Consider the following 22,220-nt stretch of genomic DNA (forward strand, 5'->3'; position numbering starts at 1 on the left):
TTTCACACCATTCTTTGTAAACCCTAGAAATGGTTGTGCATGAAAATCCCAGTAACTGAGCAGATTGTGAAATACTCAGACCGGCCCGTCTGGCACCAACAACCATGCCACGCTCAAAATTGCTTAAATCACCTTTCTTTCCCATTCTGACATTCAGTTTGGAGTTCAGGAGATTGTCTTGACCAGGACCACACCCCTAAATGCATTGAAGCAACTGCCATGTGATTGGTTGATTAGATGATTGCATTAATGAGAAATTGAACAGGTGTTCCTAACAATCCTTTAGGTGAGTGTATGTACATGCTTTAATATTCAGACCGCTTCTATTATTGATTGCTATCAGGATGTGAAGAGACTTTCAACCAGTACAACAAAAAGTGTTTATAAAACAAATAGCCTACCCTGCCTTTAAGTTTGAAATATATACCTGACTTTGATTTCAAAACTATAAAATATTTGTCTTTTTCTTTGAATTATGATGGTGAATTTTTGGTTAACAATATTGTGCTGTTGGCCAATTACTTCATTCATAAATGCAGATTCTCCTGAGAAAGAGTCGTCCCGCATTGATGTAATGATCTTCTTCAAATCTTTAAAACTCATGCATATATATATAAAAAAAGCCCTTAAACAACGTAATCTTTTAAAGGTATTTTTTGATAATAACCCCCTTGTGTAGGCCTAATATTGAATGTTTTTAATTTATTTTTATTTTTTAATATTTCTTATTTGGACTTTATGGAATTGTATTAAGGTTTGTGTGTTTTTAGCTTTGTTTGGTGTCTTGTATCTTCCTTCAAGCAATAATAATAAAAAAAACCTTGCCTGTTTCCTAGCGACAGCGGCACTCAGCGGCGGGAGCGCGCGGCGCAGGCACGTGAACCCGGAAGCGCAAGCCAGTCATTTAAACGAAACAAAACCCCTCGGAAGTGTCGCGTGTGTGTTTTTTATTCGGGAAAGAGAAACTGAAGATTAAGTTTAAAAATGTTACCGAACAAAGCGCTGACTGAAGAACGATCTAAACCGCTCCACTGTTCTCGGATTTATTAGTTTTGATGGACCGATTCTGAATGTGTCTGTGTAGGGGAATTCTGGGATCAGTATTGTATTGTAACGCTCTTAAAACGATCTCTGATTGATGGAGAATTAAGTGAATCTGTCTCTAGGCATTGTTCGTGTTTGGTGTGTTTGTGTTCGACTGTTGACTGTGTGAAGGGGAAGGTGCTCGTCCAGAATGACTCTGGCAGTGTTTTTTGGCTGTGCGTTCATAGCGTTTGGTCCAGCTTTCTCCCTGTTTGTGTTCACTATCGTCAAAGATCCGCTGAGAATCATCATTCTGATCGCAGGGTGAGTCACGTGATCACACCAAACTCACACCATCCACAGTCAAACACTTTAATGCGTTTAACAAAAGCGTGTTTTATTCATGCATGTATTATTCAGTGACATGGAGGACACACAGTTGCTTTTGATAAGATATTTTTCATTAAACATTATAATGTTCAACAAGTCAGCAGTTTATGAACATTCATATGTTAAAATAAGTCCATGACATGAGTGAAGATCTGCATGTTTGTGAGGAGGCAGCAGTGGAGAGCTGGATCATGTGTGTGTGTGTGTATGTGTGTTTCAGGGCGTTCTTCTGGCTGCTGTCTCTGCTGCTGTCCTCTCTGGTGTGGTTCATCGCTGTGAAGGCCAGTAACGGGGCGCAGGACCCCACCCTGCACAGGGCACTGCTGATTTTTGGGGTTTTCTTCTCGGTCTTGCTCCAGGAAGTGTTTCGCTTTGCCTACTACAGACTGCTTAGGTAAGACTCATTATGGTGTGCCATAAATGATAAGAAACCCTCAGTGCCAAACATGACATAGTTTCACGTAGTCTCTATATGAACGGCTCAGATTCCAGAACTGCTTAAGGCTAAGGATTATAACTAACAGATATCATCACCATACACTTCCCCACTTGATTAATCACAGTACTTTAAAAAACTGGGGAACATTTTATTTTAGGTGAGGTAGTTACACGTTACTAGTACTAATGCTGTCAGAATTGATTAGTCGTGATTAATCACATCTAACATAAAAGTTTGTGTTTATATAGTATATGTGTGTGTGTGGATCAAAAAAGCTCATCAAAGTTGTCCTAAGACAAGAACGGGTATTGTTCAAAATTCATGTATAACTTTTGGTTTTGATCCACTTCAAATGTTGACTACTGTATACATATTATATTTATATGTATATTATATATGTGCGTGTGTATATTTTTCGTTGTTCCACCAGGAAGGCCAACGAGGGTCTGGCAGCCATTAGTGATGAGGACGGTTTGGACATCTCGGTCCGGCAGATGGCTTACGGTAAACTGTGTTCCTGTCACTCTTGCTGCCTGTGGACGGTCACTGGAAGGCCCCCGTGGCGGGTTTATCATCAGGTGCTCTGTGTGTTTTGTGGGCAGTGGCTGGACTGGGCTTTGGCATCATGAGTGGTGCGTTCTCCATGATCAACATCCTGTCCGACTCTCTGGGTCCCGGGACGGTCGGCATCTTCGGAGACTCTCAGTATTACTTCATTACAGCAGGTGAGCTCCTGCAAAGCCTCATGGGCCGCACAGATAGCCAGAGTAATCAACAGCTTCAACCACGAGGTGTGGTGTTTTTACACTTGACCAATGACACAAAACCAATGTACAAAAGCTGTATATTCTGTAATGATTATCGTGCTGGGAGCAAGTGAGGTTACACTTGATGTCACATGGGTCACTCACAGAAAACATCTGAAACATTTGTTTTGGAAAAAAAATATTCTGACACCCTTGAAATGGGTTTTAAAAAAAATCAGTCTAGAATCAGTTTTATTAAAAATTAATCTTAAGCATATTATAAAGGTTTGTAGTATTTTATCAATCTATTGTAACCCAGATTTGGCCGTGAAATATAGAAGCACAGCTTCCTTTAATGTGTCACAGAGTAAAGGTCATGTTGTCAGGTTAAACATCCATGTAGGAACACACGTCATGGCCATACTACAGGATGACAATGTCAAGATTCATCAGGCTCAGACTGTGAGAGAATGGTTGAGAAGAGCTTGAAGAATCATTTGCACACATGAGTCCAGAGCTTAAATCCACTGGAAGTGTTTGGGATGTGCTGGAGGAGGCTTTACAGAGAGCTGGACTCTTGCATGGACTATACCAGATCTTGAGCAAACATTGATGCACCTCTTAAATAACATCACAACACTTATATTTGGCCATGATGTGTGTTCCTACATGGTTGTTGAAGAAATGAAAAGCTACACACTCCATCAGTTAGTGTTAGAAGAACTGTTGCCAAACATATAACATGCTAGAAATATAATAATCACTGCAATAATGATCCAGTCGTAGTAGACTCCTTAGCATTTGCATATTTTAATCCAAACGGCGTTTTTTTTGGCAGTGTATATTATATTATCAAAAGTACATCCATATCATTTTTCTTGATTGTTTCAGTATTATCATTAAATACTGCCGTGTTTATTGACACAAGTTTTTAGTGAAGCCATGAAACCAGCTCTGATGTGTTGATGGCTCTCTTTTCAAACTCCAACAACAGAAACACCTCAGATTTGAAACTGGTTTAAGATTACACCATCATGTACAGAAACATCCTTGCTTCACCCAAGGTTATTATAGTTAACTAAAATGAAAACCATCAAAAAACATTCCTTGAAATGACAAACACTTATTTTATTTCTGCTAGTTGCCAATGAATGCAGCATGTCTCATTTTCATGTACATTAAGGTGATGTGCTAAAATAACTATACGGAAATAAAAGCGATTATTATTGTGACCTGGTGTTGTGAAGCCCTGCTTTAAGGCGTGCGTGTGTGTGTGTGTGTGTGTGTGTGTGTAGCGCTGATGACCCTGGCGCTGACGCTGCTGCACACTTTTTGGGGTGTTGTGTTCTTCGAGGGCTGTGAGAAGAGCCGCTGGTGGGTCATCGCTGCTGTCGTCGCTCTACACCTGCTCGTCGCTGGCCTGGTGAGCTTCACACACACACACACACACACACACACACACACACACACACACACACACACACACACACACACACTGTTCTGAACTTGTGACCCGGTCTCTGATGTGAGGTCAAAGCCTTTCAATGCCAGGCCACAAGTTCCATATTCTTTTAGCAATAGTTTTCTATATTAGGTTAATTGATATAAATCCTAAAAGTGACAGTAAAGACATTTATAATGTTACAAAAGCTTTCTATTTCAAATAAATGCTGTTCTTTTTTAACTCTCAATTCATCAAAGAAACCTGAAAAATAAAATGTTTAATAAAATAAAAACCGTGATTTTGTGGAAATCACGGTTTCCACAAAAATATGAATCAGCACGACTGTTTTCAACACTAATATGATGAAACATTTCTGATTATCATCAGAGTGATTTCTGAAGGATCATGTGACACTGAAGACTGGAGTAATGATGCTGAAAACTCAGCTTTGATCACAGGAATAAATTACATTTGACTATATATTCACATTGAAAACAGGTATTTTAAATTGTCATAATATTTCACTGTTTTTAATGTATTTTTAATCAAATAAATGCAGCCTTGGTGAGCAGAAGAGACTTCGACTTCATAGGTTGATGTGCGGTATATAAAGTGTGATGCTATAAAGTCACACCAGACATTTGATCTGCACACATGCTGATTCATGATAATGCTTTGCTCAGATGTCTAATGTTTCTCTGGAGGATCACTTTACCTGAAACCCTCATGATGTCACAGGAGCGGGATCGTGGGCTTTGCTCATATGCACAGCTGGGATTATCCGCGGGCCTCGCTAAACAAACTTTCCCCAGAAAGTGTAATTGCTCAGATTGTTTTTTTTTTTATAGCTTGGCAGACTTTGACCCTGTTTATGCCTTATAATAACATGCATCTCAAATAATGAATGTCAAGCCACCTTTATTTGTATAGCGCTTTTTACAATACAGATCGATTCAAAGCTCCTTTACAGTGATAACAGGAAAATAATGATCAATGATGCAAACAAAGCTCAGTTCAGCTGTAAAACAGTTATAATAAGAAATAGTGTCATTGTTCAGTTCAGTGTTGTTCAGTTCAGTGTTGATTCAGTATATTTGTAAAGATCATCAATTATGAAAAGAGTTAATTTAATCTAAAGCAGCTCTGCAGAAAACAGCTCAGTTCAGTTCTCGTCCAACAGTCAGATCAATAATACTGTTGAATATTAGCCAGAGACGACAGTGGCAAGATCCCAAACTCCATTAGTGACTGAAATGGAGGAAAAAACCTTGGGAGAAACCAAGACCAGTTCATCTCTGGCCAAAGTAAACAACATGGTGTGCTTATGATTCAGGCTGCATCACAAGTCAGGTTATGGATTTATATCATTGAGAATATTTGCTCCAGCTCCTCCTGTCCTGATCAGATTTGTTCTCTGATGTCCTCTGTCTCTCTCTCTCTCTCAGTCTCTGTTGAACCCGCTGTATGAAGGCAGTCTTCCTCCAGTGTACGGCATCACGCTCCTGATGGCCATCTGGGCCTTCTTCTCATCTGGAGGATCTCTACACAACCTTAACGCACTCTGCACACGTAAGACGTGACCTTATACATGCTACATCATGCTCCTTGTGTGCCTCACTTGCTGGATTTGACTGGTTCTTGAGGGTTTATGGTGTCGTTCTGAAGTGTGACCTCTGTATCAGTGTTCCTCAATCCTCCAATTATACTTATATAAAAAAAATGTCCTGGCTCTTCCCAGATTTATAATGGCAATGAATGGCTGTTTCTGTTTTGAAGTCCGTAAAAGTGCATCTATCCATGATAAAAGTGCATCTATCCATGATAAAGTGCATCTGTTCATGATAAAAGTGCATCTATCCATGATAAAAGTGCATCTATCCATGATAAAAGTGCATCTACCCATGATAAAAGTGCATCTACCCATGATAAAAGTGCATCTACCCATGATAAAAGTGCATCTGTCCATGATAAAAGTGCATCTGTCCATGATAAAAGTGCATCTGTCCATGATAAAAGTGCATCTGTCCATGATAAAAGTGCATCTGTCCATGATTATAGTGCATCTATTCTTGATAAAAGTGCATCTGTCCATGATAAAAGTGCATCTATCCATGATAAAAGTGCATCTATTCTTGATAAAAGTGCATCTGTCCATGATAAAAGTGCATTTGTCCATGATAAAAGTGCATCTGTCCATGATAAAAGTGCATCTACCCATGATAAAAGTGCATCTGTTCATGATAAAAGTGCATCTGTCCATGATAAAAGTGCATCTGTCCATAATAAAAGTGCATCTATCTATGAAAAAAGTGCATCTGTCCATGATAAAGTGCATCTATCCATGATAAAAGTGCATCTGTCCATGATAAAGTGCATCTATCCATGATAAAAGTGCATCTGTCCATGATAAAAGTGCATCTGTCCATGATAAAGTGCATCTGTCCATGATAAAGTGCATCTATCCATGATAAAAGTGCATCTGTCTATGATAAAAGTGCATCTGTCCATGATAAAAGTGCATCTACCCATGATAAAAGTGCATCTGTCCATGATAAAAGTGCATCTGTCCATCATAAAAGTGCATCTGTCCATGATAAAAGTGCATCTATCCATGATAAAAGTGCATCTGTCCATCATGATAAAAGTGCATCTGTCCATCATAAAAGTGCATCTACCCATGATAAGTGCATCTATCCATGATAAAAGTGCATCTGTCCATGATAAAGTGCATCTGTCCATCATAAAAGTGCATCTATTCATGATAAAAGTGCATCTATTCTTGATAAAAGTGCATCTGTCCATGATAAAAGTGCATCTGTCCATGATAAAAGTGCATCTGTCATGATAAAAGTGCATCTGTCCATGATAAAAGTGCATCTATTCTTGATAAAAGTGCATCTGTCCATGATAAAAGTGCATCTGTCCGTGATAAAAGTGCATCTATTCTTGATAAAAGTGCATCTATCATGATAAAAGTGCATCTATCATGATAAAAGTGCATCTGTCCATGATAAAAGTGCATCTGTCCATGGTAAAAGTGCATCTGTCCATGGTAAAAGTGCATCGGTCCATGATAAAAGTGCATCTGTCCATGATAAAAGTGCATCTATCATGATAAAAGTGCATCTGTCCATGATAAAAGTGCATCTGTCCATGATAAAGTGCATCTGTCCATGATAAAAGTGCATCTGTCCATGGTAAAAGTGCATCTGTCCATGATAAAAGTGCATGTATTCTTGATAAAAGTGCATCTGTCCATGGTAAAAGTGCATCTGTCCATGGTAAAAATGCATCTAATCATGATAAAAGTGCATCTGTCCATGATAAAAGTGCATCTATTCTTGATAAAAGTGCATCTGTCCATGATAAAAGGGCATCTGTCCATGATAAAAGTGCATTTGCCATGATAAAAGTGCATCTAATCATGATAAAAGTGCATCTGTCCATTATAAAAGTGCATCTAATCATGATAAAAGTGCATCTGTCCATGATAAAAGTGCATCTATTCTTGATAAAAGTGCATCTGTCCATGATAAAAGTGCATCTGTCCATTATAAAAGTGCATCTAATCATGATAAAAGTGCATCTGTCCATGATAAAAGTGCATCTATTCTTGATGAAAGTGCATCTGTCCATGATAAAAGTGCATCTATTCATGATAAAAGTGCATCTATTCATGATAAAAGTGCATCTATTCTTGATAAAAGTGCATCTATTCATGATAAAAGTGCATCTATCCATGATAAAAGTGCATCTATTCATGATAAAAGTGCATCTATCCATGATAAAAGTGCATCTCTTCATGATAAAAGTGCATCTATTCTTGATAAAAGTGCATCTGTCCATGATAAAAGTGCATCTGTCCATGATAAAAGTGCGTCTGTCCATGATAAAAGTGCATCTATTCTTGAAAAAGTGCATCTATCCATGATAAAAGTGCATCTATTCTTGATAAAAGTGCATCGGTCCATGATAAAAGTGCATCTCTCCATGATAAAAGTGCATCTATTCTTGATAAAAGTGCATCGGTCCATGATAAAAGTGCATCTATTCTTGATAAAAGTGCATCGGTCCATGATAAAAGTGCATCTATTCTTGATAAAAGTGCATCTGTCCATGATAAAAGTGCATCTATCCATGATAAAAGTGCATCTGTCCATGATAAAAGTGCATCTATCCATGATAAAAGTGCATCTGTCCATGATAAAAGTGCATCTATTCTTGATAAAAGTGCATCTGTCCATGATAAAAGTGCATCTATCCATGATAAAAGTGCATCTATCCATGATAAAAGTGCATCTATCCATGATAAAAGTGCATCTATCCATGATAAAAGTGCATCTATCCATGATAAAAGTGCATCTATCCATGATAAAAGCGCATCTGTCCATGATAAAAGTGCATCTATTCTTGATAAAAGTGCATCTATCCATGATAAAAGTGCATCTATCCATGATAAAAGTGCATCTATCCATGATAAAAGTGCATCTATTCTTGATAAAAGTGCATCTGTCCATGATAAAAGTGCATCTCTCCATGATAAAAGTGCATCTGTCCATGATAAAAGTGCATCTATTCTTGATAAAAGTGCATCGGTCCATGATAAAAGTGCATCTATTCTTGATAAAAGTGCATCTATCCATGATTAAAGTGCATCTATCCATGATAAAAGTGCTTCTATTCATGATAAAAGTGCATCTGTCCATGATAAAAGTGCATCTGTCCATGATAAAAGTGCATCTATCCATGATAAAAGTGCATCTATTCTTGATAAAAGTGCATCTATTCTTGATAAGTGCATCTGTCCATGATAAAAGTGCATCTGTCCATTATAAAAGTGCATCTATTCTTGATAAAAGTGCATCTGTCCATGATAAAAGTGCATCTATCCATGATAAAAGTGCATCTATTCTTGATAAAAGTGCATCTATTCTTGATAAAAGTGCATCTGTCCATGATAAAAGTGCATCTATTCTTGATAAAAGTGCATCTATTCTTGATAAAAGTGCATCTGTCCATAATAAAAGTGCATCTATTCTTGATAAAAGTGCATCTGTCCATGATAAAAGTGCATCTATTCTTGATAAAAGTGCATCTGTCCATGATAAAAGTGCATCTATTCTTGATAAAAGTGCATCTGTCCATGATAAAAGTGCGTCTGTCCATGATAAAAGTGCATCTATTCTTGATAAAAGTGCATCTGTCCATGATAAAAGTGCATCTATTCTTGATAAAAGTGCATCTGTCCATGATAAAAGTGCATCTATTCTTGATAAAAGTGCATCTGTCCATGATAAAAGTGCATCTGTCCATGATAAAAGTGCGTCTGTCCATGATAAAAGTGCATCTATTCTTGATAAAAGTGCATCTATTCTTGATAAAAGTGCATCTGTCCATGATAAAAGTGCATCTATTCTTGATAAAAGTGCATCTGTCCATGATAAAAGTGCATCTGTCCATGATAAAAGTGCGTCCGTCCATGATAAAAGTGCATCTATTCTTGAAAAAGTGCATCTGTCCATGATAAAAGTGCATCTATCCATGATAAAAGTGCATCTGTCCATGATAAAAGTGCGTCTGTCCATGATAAAAGTGCATCTATTCTTGAAAAAGTGCATCTGTCCATGATAAAAGTGCATCTATCCATGATAAAAGTGCATCTATTCTTGAAAAAGTGCATCTATCCATGATAAAAGTGCATCTCTCCATGATAAAAGTGCATCTCTCCATGATAAAAGTGCATCTATTCTTGATAAAAGTGCATCTATTCTTGATAAAAGTGCATCTATTCTTGATAAAAGTGCATCTATTCTTGATAAAAGTGCATCTATTCTTGATAAAAGTGCATCTATTCTTGATAAAAGTGCATCTATTCTTGATAAAAGTGCATCTGTCCATGATAAAAGTGCATCTATTCTTGATAAAAGTGCATCTGTTCTTGATAAAAGTGCATCTGTCCATGATAAAAGTGCATCTATTCTTGATAAAAGTGCATCTGTCCATGATAAAAGTGCATCTGTCCATGATAAAAGTGTATCTGTCCATGATAAAAGTGCTCCAGGGGCCGTATTCACAAAGAATTTTATCTTACCACTAGGAGTACTCCTAAATCTTACTAAAATATTTTAGCTAGGAGTTTTCTCTTAAAAGTTATTCACAACGCCTTTCAGACCTACTCTTAGTAAGGAAAAATGACAACTCCTAAACTAAGAGTGAGTCTTCGTTGCTATGGATGACGTCACTTCTCATGCACGAGCCTCCTCGCAATGATCACGGTGATTGGTTGTTAGATGACAGGGCCATCATGCGGAACATAACAGACGCAACAAATCATGGATTTAGGACATCTAAATATGTCTGTGTCCTACACAAAATAATAATAGTAATGTCATCGAAATGTTTGTGCAGGCCCCAGTGAAGTGTAATTCTAACAAGGCAGAGAGAGAGAGAAGTCGTGAATTAAATTAAATTAAATCAAGGTAGCCTAATACCCCAATGAAAACCGCCACTTGCCTAATAATGAAAAAACGACACTTGCATTAACACTTGCTTGGTTAATTGACATCCTATTAGCCTAAATAGACTACTTAAAGCAAGGAAAGGTTGCTCCTATTGAAGTAATGTAATGGTGTGTTCACACCGAACGCGAATAAAGCGTCAAATACGCGTCTATCGCTTGAACATTCGCTCGAGTTCAAATTTTCAACTTGCGCGGAAGACATTCGCGGCAAACGCGTCGCCCAATTCGCGTCATTTGCAACGCCCGGCGCGAATGATGCGCCTATTCGCGTCTTTGCATTGACTTTGTATGTAATCTACTCGCGCAAATAATTAAATTCGCGTTCGGTGTGAACACACCATAATAGTTGAATGACGGTGGATTATGAACTCGCCAAAACGGAAAAGAAAGCCCAACTGGACCCAGGATCAGTTACTGCTGCTGGCCCAAAAACATAATAAAAGTGAAATTCGGCACTGGGATATTAAGCAAAACTAAGCGTGAGAATGGGAGAGGATTTGTTTGCAGATCAATGCAGCATTCCCGCTTGTGTCGCGGACCCCGGACGACTGCGAGAGGCGGTGGTATGCGCTACAATCCTTTGTGAATAGGTCTTAGTGAGTTAGGAGTCCTCTCGACTTCTTTTAAGCTGTCCTAGACTTAGGTGCTACTTTTAGGGCTAAAATGCTTCGTGAATTACTCTTAGTGAAAAAAATTAGGAGTCCTAAAGTTAGGAGTGACACGCCCATTATTTTTAGGAGTTGCTCCTAAATTTGCCAGTTAGGAGCTACTTTTAGCCTTAAAATTCTTTGTGAATACGGCCCCTGGGGGTTAATAAAGGCCTTTTGAAGTGAAGCAACATATTCATGTAAGATAAATATCCATATTTAAAACTTTATCTGCTAAAATAAGTCCCTTCCGGCAGTCGACTTACGCCACAAGAGTAACATTTGACGCGATGTGTGACTAGCGTAAGTTTAGACGCCTCTCGCGGTTCAAGCAAACAGGGCTGGGACACAAACTCAAGCTCCTCCCACATTTCTCTTTAAAAATTCTCGTTTTAGACTCTAATTCGTGACTGGTGTTTTGTTTTGCTCTTTCCTCTGCGCTTCCGCGTTCGTCATTGCGTCGGGTCAGGGGTCACTCTTCCACCGTAAATCGATGCGTACGGCCGTTGATAAAGTTATAAATCTGGATATTTTTCTTACACAATCGCATTGCTTCGCTTCAGAAGGCCTTTATTTACCCCCGCAGAGCCGTGTCTTTTATGATGGATGGATGCGTTTGTTTGGGCTTCAAATTCTCATCCTCCATTCACTCTCATTATAAAGCTGGGAAGAGCCAGGATGTTTTTTTTTTTAAATAACTCCGATTATATTTGTCTGAAAGAAGAAAGTCATATACACCCAGGATGACTTGAGGGTGAGTAAATCATGGGCTAATTTTGGGTGAACTTGAACTATGGCTTTAATATTAAGCTGCATTTAAATTAACGCCAATAAATATGTATAAATACAAGCTTCAATGTGTATATACAGAGAGCGTTTAAACTGATTAAGCTTGCATGGTTTCTTTTGAGCTCTTTGTGAACCTATAAAAATTGTTCAAATTCAGCTGATTCACTTGCATTGATATAGTCAGATATTTTCTGCAGTTGCTTCTCACACTCGCCGCAGTGCTTATTCCTGCCTTTTAAAATTATGCTGTCAAATCGATTAATCGCATCTGACAGAAAAGTTTGTAAATGTATAATGTGTGTGTTTGTATGTATATGTGTGTGTACACACACACAAACACAAACACACACAAAAAGTGAATCAAACTGATGCTCTCCCTGATGCTCTCCCGTGTGATTGGCTGTTGGCTGCTTTCAGGTGCACGTGCTTCAGAGTTATTCACAAACCCTGAGTTGACAGAGAACGTTTATACCGCCCACTGACTTACTTACTTACTTTCGCCTACTACCCCTCCTGGGGCATAGGCCGCCAACAAGGGATCTCCAGGCATCTCTGTCCTGGGCCATTTTTTCCAGCTGACTCCAGGTCTTTCCCATGCTCTTTGTGTCTGCCTCCAAGTCTCGGCGCCAGGTATTTCTCGGTCGACCTCTGTTTCGCTTTCCTTGCGGATTCCATTTTAAGGCTTGTCTGGTGGTGTTTGTCGCTGGCTTACGTAAGGTGTGTCCAATCCATCCCCAACGTCGCTTCTTGATTTCCTCTTCTGCGGGTAGCTGGTTTGTTTTTTGCCAGAGTTCGCTATTGCTGATGGTCACTGGCCAGTGGATGCGGAGTATCTTTCGCAGGCAGCTATTGATGAACACCTGTACTTTCTTGGTGATGGTTACCATGGTCCTCCATGTTTCTGCTCCATAGAGGAGAACTGCCTTGACATTTGAATTAAAAAGTTTTATTTTGGTCTTGACGGACAGTTCCTTGGAGCTCCAGATGTTCCGGAGTTGTATGAATGCTGCACGCGCCTTTCCGATACGAGCCTTAACATCCACGTCAGTGCCCCCCTGTTTGTTGATGACACTGCCTAGGTAGATAAAGGCCTCGACCTCTTCCAGGGCTTCTCCATCAAGTGTAACTGGGGTGTTGCTGTTCGCATTTATCTTGAGGATCTTGCTCTTTCCCTTGTGTATGCTGAGGCCTACTCTCACTGAGGCAGCTGCTACGTTATTCGTCTTCTCCTGCATCTGCTGTTGGGTGTGTGACAATAGGGCCAAGTCGTCGGCAAAGTCCAGGTCATCCAGCTGATTCCAGAGCGTCCACTGGATCCCGTGCTTTCTGTGGGCTGTTGAGGTCTTCATGATCCAGTCGATCGCTAGAAGGAAGAGAAACGGTGACAGCAAACAGCCTTGCCTGACGCCGGTCCGCACTTGGAATGCTTCTGTGAGCTGTCCTCCATGGATGACCTTGCAGGTCAGTCCCTCGTATGAGTTTCTGATGATGCTGACGATCTTTGCAGGCACACCATAATGCCGGAGGAGCTTCCAGAGGATTTCGCGGTCCACACTGTCGAAGGCTTTTTCGTAATCAACAAAGTTGATGCACAGGGGTGAGTTCCATTCTATCGACTGCTCAACTATAATACGCAGCGTCGCGATCTGATCAATGCAGGATCTATCCTTGCGAAAGCCGGCCTGCTGGTCACGAAGTTGAGCGTCGACGGGGTCCTTCATCCTGTTCAGCAGGACTCTGTTGAAGACTTTGCCTGGTACTGATAACAGTGTGATTCCTCTGTAGTTCGTGCAGTTGCTAAGGTCACCTTTCTTTGGAAGCTTTACGAGGTATCCCTCTTTCCATTCTGCAGGCACTTGTTCTTCCTCCCAAATTTTCTCAAAAAGTGGGTAGAGCATCTCAACCGTTGTTTCTATGTCTGCTTTCAGCGCCTCTGCTGGGATATTGTCTGGACCCGCTGCTTTTCCATTTCTAAGCTGTTTGATGGCCCTCCTTATTTCTTCTTTAGTTGGTACTTCACAGTCTATCGGCAGATCTGCGTTCGCTGGTTTTATGTCAGGTGGGTTTTGTGGTGTTGGCCTGTTCAAAAGTTCCTCGAAGTGCTCTACCCATCTGTTCCTTTGCTGCTCATCTCCCATAATTGACCTTCCGTTCTTATCCTTCACTGGTCTTTCCGGTCTGCTGTACTTCCCTGCTAACTTCTTGGTGGTGTCATACAGTTCTTTCATGTTGTTCTCTCTCGCTGCTTCCTCTGCTGATGTTGCCAGGTCATCAATGTACTTCCTCTTGTCTGCTCTAATGCTCTTCTTCGTCTGCTTGTTTGCTTCTGTATACTCTGCTTGTGCCTTGGCCTTCTCTGCTCGCGTGCGACTGTTGTTTACAGCCATCTTCTTTTCCTTCCTCTCCTTGATCTTTTTCAGACTGTCTGCAGAGATCCACTCTTTATGCTGGTGTTTCTTTGTGCCAAGCACTTCCTGGCATGTCCCTATCACTGCTTCTTTTAACGTGTCCCACCTCTTTTCAAGACTACTGTCATCTTCTTCCAACATGTCTTGCAGAGCTTGGAATTTGTTGCTGAGGGTCACTTTAAACTCGTATTGCTTACTTGCATCTCTCAGGAGAGCTGTGTTGAACTTTTGTCTTGATGATTTCGCCGCCATCCAGTTTTTCTTTAACTTTAGCTTCAGCCTGGCCACCACCAAGTGGTGGTCCGAAGCCACGTCTGCTCCCCTCTTCACTCGCACATCCTGCAAGGACCTTCTAAACTTCTTGTTTATGCAGATGTGGTCAATCTGATTCTCCGTTTTGTGGTCCGGCGACATCCAGGTGGCTTTGTGAATGTTCTTGTGGGGGAATACGCTGCCACCAATGACTAAGTTGTTTAATGCACACAGGTCTGCTAATCTCTCACCGTTTTCGTTCATGTCCCCAAGTCCATGGCACCCCATGATGCCTTCATACCCCGTGTTGTCCCTCCCAATCTTGGCGTTTAGGTCCCCCATCAGTATTGTGACGTCTCTCTCTGGGTACTTCTCCACTATAGACTGTAGTCTATTATAGAACTGGTCCTTTGCATCTTCATCGCTGTCATTTGTGGGAGCGTAGCATTGTATTACGTTCATCTTTATCTTCTTTTTCTTGGTTCGGAAGGATGCTGTGATAATTCTTGATCCATGGGCTTCCCATCCTATCAGTGCTCTCTGTGCTTCCTTTGACAGCATCAGTGCTACTCCTTGGGTGTGGGGGGCATTTTCCTCTTCATGTCCGGAGTACAGCATCATCTCTCCTGACGATAGTCGCCTCTGTCCTGACTGTGTCCATCTAGTCTCGCTGACTCCAAGCAGGGTGAGCTTGAAGTTCTTCATTTCTGCTGCTACCTCAAAAGTCTTCCCTATCTCATACATAGTTCGTACGTTCCATGTTCCTATGTTTGTTGTCCTGGTATTAAGAAGGGTTGTCGGCCGTGCAGCTTCCAGAGACTTCCGGCTTTCACTACATGGCGTCATACTTCTTCTTGACGAAGTCCCATCTCCTCCCAGGGCTGAAATGTCCTGATCTCCTGTTGGCGTTTCTGTAGCTAGCGTTTTTTTTTATAGGGTGGGGTAGCTAGCCCCACGCCCAACCCTCCTCCTTTTGCAGCCGGGCTTGGGACCGTCCTTGGCGGAGTTACCGCCCACTGAACCTGATCTAAACCAGGGTGAATATTGGTAAGGTTTAGTCAGCTTTAAACCTACTCTAAAACCCATAGTTTGTTCAGCTAGCTTCATGCAACAGGCCTCAGGTTTGGGAGACACTGCTCTATATGACTGATGAAGCTAGTGAAAGTGCTTCCCGATGGGCATGTTTGGTGAGTCTGACCCCTGACCTTTTTCTAAAGACTAAGGCCCTGTCCCAATACCCGCACTTGCGCCCTTGTGCCCCTCAATGCGCGTTCTCGCTAAGGGGTGCAAGACCGTAGGGTGTCCCGATCCTCTAATAGTGTTCTCCAGGGGTGATCATAAGGGCACTTAATGCACCCCTTTCGCAAGTGCGCATCAGACCTCACTTTGCTGTGGGATATTACCCAGAATCCTTGTAGTGTTGTGACGTTTCGAACAGCTAACCAATGGGGGAGAATGGTTGCTATGGTGCTGTTCGGGAGCGGAAACTCAGAAGATAAAGGAAGCCGGTATGGTGAAGTGTTTTTCAAGGCCGTGAAATTTAAAAATATTAGTGTTATCGTGTCACGAAATGTAGTTTTAAGAGTTTTTCAGTCGAGAATATAGTTGTTTAAAGCTCAAATCTGTGGTTTGTTTACAAAGATAGCGCCTATTTAAAATTTTGATCGGACTTTTTCGGAGTTCCAGGGATCAGCGGGCGCACAGCGCTCATATACCCCGCCTGGAACAGCCTTACCTCGGCTAGTCATTCTGACGTTTCCCACGGGCTCTGTGTCTAGTGGTTAAACATGAGCTATAAATCGGCTTGTGTATATCTAACAGGCGATCTTTGGTCTCATTAATCTATGATTTGTTCCCTGGCAAATCGTTTTGGCTGAGGGCAAAGTGAAGTTTCATAACTTTATATATTTATGCTATTTAACTGTAACGTTGTAACGTTAGCCTGTTGACTTATGTTTGACTGAATCTTTTAACTTGCTTTATTTCTTGACTTATATAGCTTCTTATACTTTTTAGGCTACTTATAATTTAATAATGGCTATTATTGATCAATAAAACTGAAATTTAACAAAAAGAGACAGGGTTGTGTCATTTTATTTCATATAGCCTATTCATATAGACTTTTAATATATAGCCTTAGCCTATATATAATATATCACCAACACGTCATGTATTTTTTCATGTATGGGATGGGAAGAATTTCATATATCAATTTCCATAATAACATAATTAAAATTGCATTTCGAATCGCTGTGAATACGGTAAGGCAGTATAAGCTCAGGTAAACCCCAATCACAATTTATCTTAGCCAAAAACTTTTTAATATTAATAACATTAACAGAAAGGTTGGTAGCTAAGAGTAAAAAAAGATATTATTTTTTTCATTCAAAGGATTGTGTCATGTTACAGCTATTATAAGCAGCACACACATTAGCCAAATGAATGGTGTTTGCTCTCCTGATCACAACAGAAGTGACGTGTGCAAAACTGTCCCAATTCTGCTCTTCACAGCTTCGGGCCCTTGCGCACTTACTCCGCTAAGTGCACTTTCAACAAGTGTCCACTTCCAGGAAGGCCTTAGGGCTCAAGTGAGAATTGGGACTGGGCCTAAAAGTCCTTGCACACTTGTCCAAAATTTTCATATGCGTTTTTCCGTATTCGTGATTCGGTGGCTCTAAATTGTCAAAACACCTCTCAAACTGCTTGCTACGGATGCGGAAAACACAGAAAATCGAACCCGATCCGAATTTTTTCATGATGGATGAAAGTTTCGGAGGCAGTGTCAAACGTGATTGACACAACTTGAGGTCGTATTTTTTTATTTTTATTTTTTTTATTTTTTTTACATGCACTCTGAGTCAGAAATTTTCGCAAGGACCTTAAAGGGGTCATATAATGCCATTTTTGTACAAGCTAATATGATTCTTTAGGGTCTAAATTAAAAGTTTGTAATATACTTTAATTAAAAATTCTCATTAGTATTGTAAGAAAACACTTATTTTACCTGGTCAAAAACAGCTCTGTTTTCAGCACGCCGTTTCGGTGCATATGACTTTAAATAATAATGAGCTTTGCTGACTCCGCCTCTCTGTTCTGCGTACACCGTTTGTAACACAATAACCATAACGCGTTGTTCAGTATAAACTAACATCATACATAGGGTACATTACGGCATGTTTTCTAAGTGTAAACCTTAGACGCATTCATTGTGAAGCGTGCAAGCGATTTGCAAAGATTAATATAAATATTAATATAAAGTTTAATAAAACGTTACACTCACTTCAGTTGTTCTAGAGGTTCAGCAGGAACCCGAATATCTGGTACCGATCCTTTTTTCGTGAGCAGCTTCTTAGCAAATCCAGCTTTATACTGACCCTCGTTTATAAAGCAGTCTGGTGAGAAATGATTCGCGCAAACATGAGAGCATTGACGTTGCTCGTGGGGAATATTCCCTTCGAAAACAAACTCAGCCACTGCGTCTTCAGCGGTTCGGATTTAGGAACAATAAAATGACTGTGTTCGTTATTACACCCAAGAACAGAACACCACAATCGCTTAGACGCCATTCTGCTCATAGACAGTGCTCCAGCATATCAACAATGACCGCGCCGGTCCGCGCAGACTATGATTGACAGCTCTCACGAGCGAGGGCGGGTCTGTTGAAACGCTGCTGTCAATCAACAATCGTGGGAGGGGCTTCCGACCGTGTGACGTCACAGGCTCGAACGGCTCGATTTGAGGCAGGGGAAAACATATAAGGAGATTAAAACAAAAACACTGGATGGATTTTTATCATTGTATGATGGTTGTGTACAGGCACTGCCAACACACATTTCAGTACAATCAACTTGTAAAAGTGCATGCACCATTATATGACCCCTTTAAGAGCAGTTGCAGCAGCAAATCCTCCCACTGATCAAGTCAAGTCAGCTTTATTTATACTGCGCTTTTATTATACAGAGTGTTTCAAAGCAGTTTTACAGAGATCACAGGAAAATAATGCAACAGTGTGTTTCGGCTGTACAGCAGATCTAGAGGAAAATACCGTCATAGTCCAGCTTAGGTGAGTTCAGTGATGGTTAATTTCTGTAGTAAAAAAGTGATTCATTTAGTTATAAAACAGTGATGTCATCGTCCAGCTCAGTTCAGTTCTCATATAATGGTGTCAATGCAGGCAGAGCAATAATATTGCTGAATATTAAGTGTCCACAACTAAGCAAGCCAAAAGCCAATATAATCATGACCAGTGCTCACACCATCCCAAGCCCTTGATACGTCCCGTTTGTCTAATAGTGTGTGTGTGTGTGTGTGTGTGTGTGTGCGCAGGCAGGAAAGCTGAAGGCGAATCTACACAGTGAGATCCAGGCTCGGCTGAACGACAGGAGTGTGTGTGAAGAGCACATCGGCGGATCCGAACCCTGAGGAGACCCAGACACACATCGGACACACTCAGACGGGACACTCTCACGCAAACACTGTATATAGCTTGATCTCCATGCAAATCAATCAGACTGATCTTTAATATTATTTTGTTTTAAAAGCAACATTCTCTGGCTCTTCTTGTGAATGTTTGTGGTTTTGAGTTTTCTTAATTGATGTCCTTTACATTTTGAATGAAGCCTTATTGTAGAGCCACTGTTAGACCGAGGAAGTGTTCGAAACAGCTCCTCTTTCACTCATGTCATCATCATCATCATCATTATTAGTATTAGTCAAGATCATTTCCATTTATTGGCATTGAAGGCCTTTCATATTTGTACTGTACATTCTGGAACACGTTCTTCGTGACAGATGAATGCACAACGAGAACATTTAACTTTTACGCCGTTCTCAAACTGAACAAATGTCTCTGTGTAATTATGCAGTTTTTGGCCGGATCGATGCCTATCATCAGTTTCTAAAGTCGTTCTGGTGGTGTTTAATGCGACTGACCCTAAACCAAATCCATCAGCACTTCATTTTACAGTCCTGTTCCCCATGTGCATACTATGTACTTATAGTAATTACGGTAGCATTTACAATAAGCTTCATTAGTTAATGTAGTAACTAGCATGAACTAACAATGAGCAATACACTTGTTACAGTATTTCTTAATCTTTGTTAATGTTAGTTAATAAAAATACAGCTGTTCATTGTTAGTTCACAGTGCATTAAAGCTGCAGTCCGGCATTTTTCCTCTTTGTCGCCATCTCTGTTCGAAATCTGCAATTGCAGTCATTCGCAGAATTATCAACTTTACGTGGGTTGTAGTTCAACACCCTCGACACGGCACAGCGCGGATGAACACAGTGTTTGAGGAGAGTGTGCAGCTGTCGGTCACCGCGCCGATGTGGATATTGTCATTCAGAATCACAGATTATTCTTTTTGGAAGTATGACCAACATAAGAATTTTCACCGGGAAATGTCATCTGAACTAGTAAGAAACATCCACCTTTGTTCTGGTTCTGACATTGCAGTAAATCGCGCTGATTAAATCTAACAATTGCTTATAAGTTATCATTTCACGCAAAACCGTGCAAAGTAGCTATACTATGTTCTCTAATTGTTAATGTTAACAACATCAGCAAGCATTGCGTGACTACATCATGTAATGTCCTTCCGATATTATCCTTGTTTTCGCATGGGTCCGGTTGCAGTCTCTTTTTTTCTGTAGCCACTCCGAAGTCCGAACGAAGTCTTTTGCATGTTACAGCGGGTGAGTCTCTAGTTGTCACTGATGATGATCGTCGTTTGAACCTTTCTGGATCCGACATCAAATTGATAAGTTTAATTATATCAAGTGCTGTGAGAAAAGGCTATAAATCTCTACCTCCAACATCCTCACACGCAATATAGCTTATACTAGCCGAGACTCCTTCTTTATGTGTACAGATGTGACGTAATGACGCAAAGACATGCTCGAATCTCCCGCGGAAATCCACCAGTACCACTAAAATTAAAAACATTATTACAAGCTTACCGTTTTGCATCGAGCTAAGGCAAGCAGATAGTTTTGAACACTGGCTGGTTATGTATTTTATCAAATATGTATTTTGGATAATTTTTAACCCAAAAAAAGCTACGGACAGCAGCTTTAACTAATGTTAACAAATACAACCTTTGGTTTTAATAACGTATTAGTAAATGTTGAAACTAATATTAACTAAGATTAATAAAAACAATAATAGAAGTATTGTTCATTCATAGTTCATGTTGATTAGGTAGTCAACTAATGAACCTGATTGTAAAGTGTTACTGTAATTACCATAACTAGGTACTAACCCTGTCCCTAACCTTACCCGTATAGTTACCTTATACCTGAAACACGGACACCTTAAAATAGTGTAACCATCATTTTTCGTCAATATTGAATAAGTCATTTGGATAACATTTAATTTTACCGTGTCCTTGTTACACACATTGCATGTACTATGTACTATAGTCATGACAGTAAATTATGCATAATTACACACAACTACCCTTATAGTAAGTACATGTTAAGTATTATTACTCAGTACCTACAGTAACAAGGACACGTTAAAATAAAGTGTATCCGCCATTTGTTTGTAGCTCAGTAACAGAGCAGCTAAACCTCATTTTCAATCTATTTCTGACAATTGAATGCAACCTTCACACGCGTGGACGGGAAGCAATGTCTGGATATTCCCGGGAAGTGGACAGTGTTGTCATCACGTGCAGGACAGTCGGATGAAGATCTCACACTCATCATCTCAAAGACTCACACACAGCTTTAATTCCTAACCCAGCACACTAACATCATCGCAGTATCACTGACACACCAGCCGTAACGCACACACACACAGCGCTCAGTGTGTGTATTACTCTCTGTACTCATCCTCCGTGTGTGTGTGTGTGTGTGTGTGTGTGCTCTGCGCTTGGCATCCAGTGTTCAGACCTGTGCAGATGCATCTCTCTTCATGCTCTGTTCTGTATATTGAGACACAATAACTCGGTGCTTTCCTGAATTTCAATTACAAAAGGACTTCTTGTAATTATGTAACATTTTAATGTTGCTTTATAATGTTTCTAAGAATATGATGTGCCAAACAGGGAATCAGATTGCGGTTCATTGATTGATTGATTATAAAAACACAAAAAGATTAAAAAGACCCTGTTAATCATTTCATGGAGTCACAGTTATTTGTGGGGAAGTGAAATATGTGCTCATGCAGATATGGTGCACATTTAACTGAATGCATCAAGTGATGTTTGGACTCCAGTGTGTTTGGGTGACACTTTACATCGACGTTCAATTCATTAACATTGGTGAATGCCTCCGGTATCATGACTACACGGCATTAATCTAGTTTATTGTTAGTGTTTAAATATTTTATTAATTCATGTTCATTCCTAAAATGTTACAAATGTACAGCAGTGGCCAAAGTGATATCTTTCTGGGAAAAATACATCTTATTCAAATATGAAAAATGTATTCAAGATTTTGTTAGTCAATAGTTTTATAACGCAATGAAACATTCCGGCATAATTTCTGTCAGCAAAAACGAGAGAAACAACTAAATATTGCTGATTATGTTGTAGTCAATGTATGTTTTTTTTTCTT

General features: G+C 40.1%; 1 protein-coding gene across 1 annotated transcript; it reads left to right on the forward strand.

Moving 5' to 3' along the window:
- Nucleotides 1-1,052: 1,052 nt before the first annotated feature.
- zgc:114200 (Gamma-secretase subunit Aph-1b-like) lies at nucleotides 1,053-19,507 on the forward strand. The gene is made up of 7 exons (XM_056233242.1): nucleotides 1,053-1,347; nucleotides 1,634-1,807; nucleotides 2,283-2,356; nucleotides 2,455-2,577; nucleotides 3,894-4,021; nucleotides 5,488-5,611; nucleotides 18,985-19,507. Exons 1-7 carry the CDS (start codon nucleotides 1,235-1,237, stop codon nucleotides 19,014-19,016), a joined length of 768 nt encoding a protein of 255 aa, XP_056089217.1. The 5' UTR covers nucleotides 1,053-1,234; the 3' UTR covers nucleotides 19,017-19,507.
- Nucleotides 19,508-22,220: the final 2,713 nt, after the last annotated feature.

This window comes from Rhinichthys klamathensis, unplaced genomic scaffold (assembly GCF_029890125.1).
Source record: "Rhinichthys klamathensis goyatoka isolate OS25496 unplaced genomic scaffold, OSU_Roscu_1.1 h1tg000363l_1, whole genome shotgun sequence".
Lineage (NCBI taxonomy): Eukaryota > Metazoa > Chordata > Actinopteri > Cypriniformes > Leuciscidae > Rhinichthys > Rhinichthys klamathensis.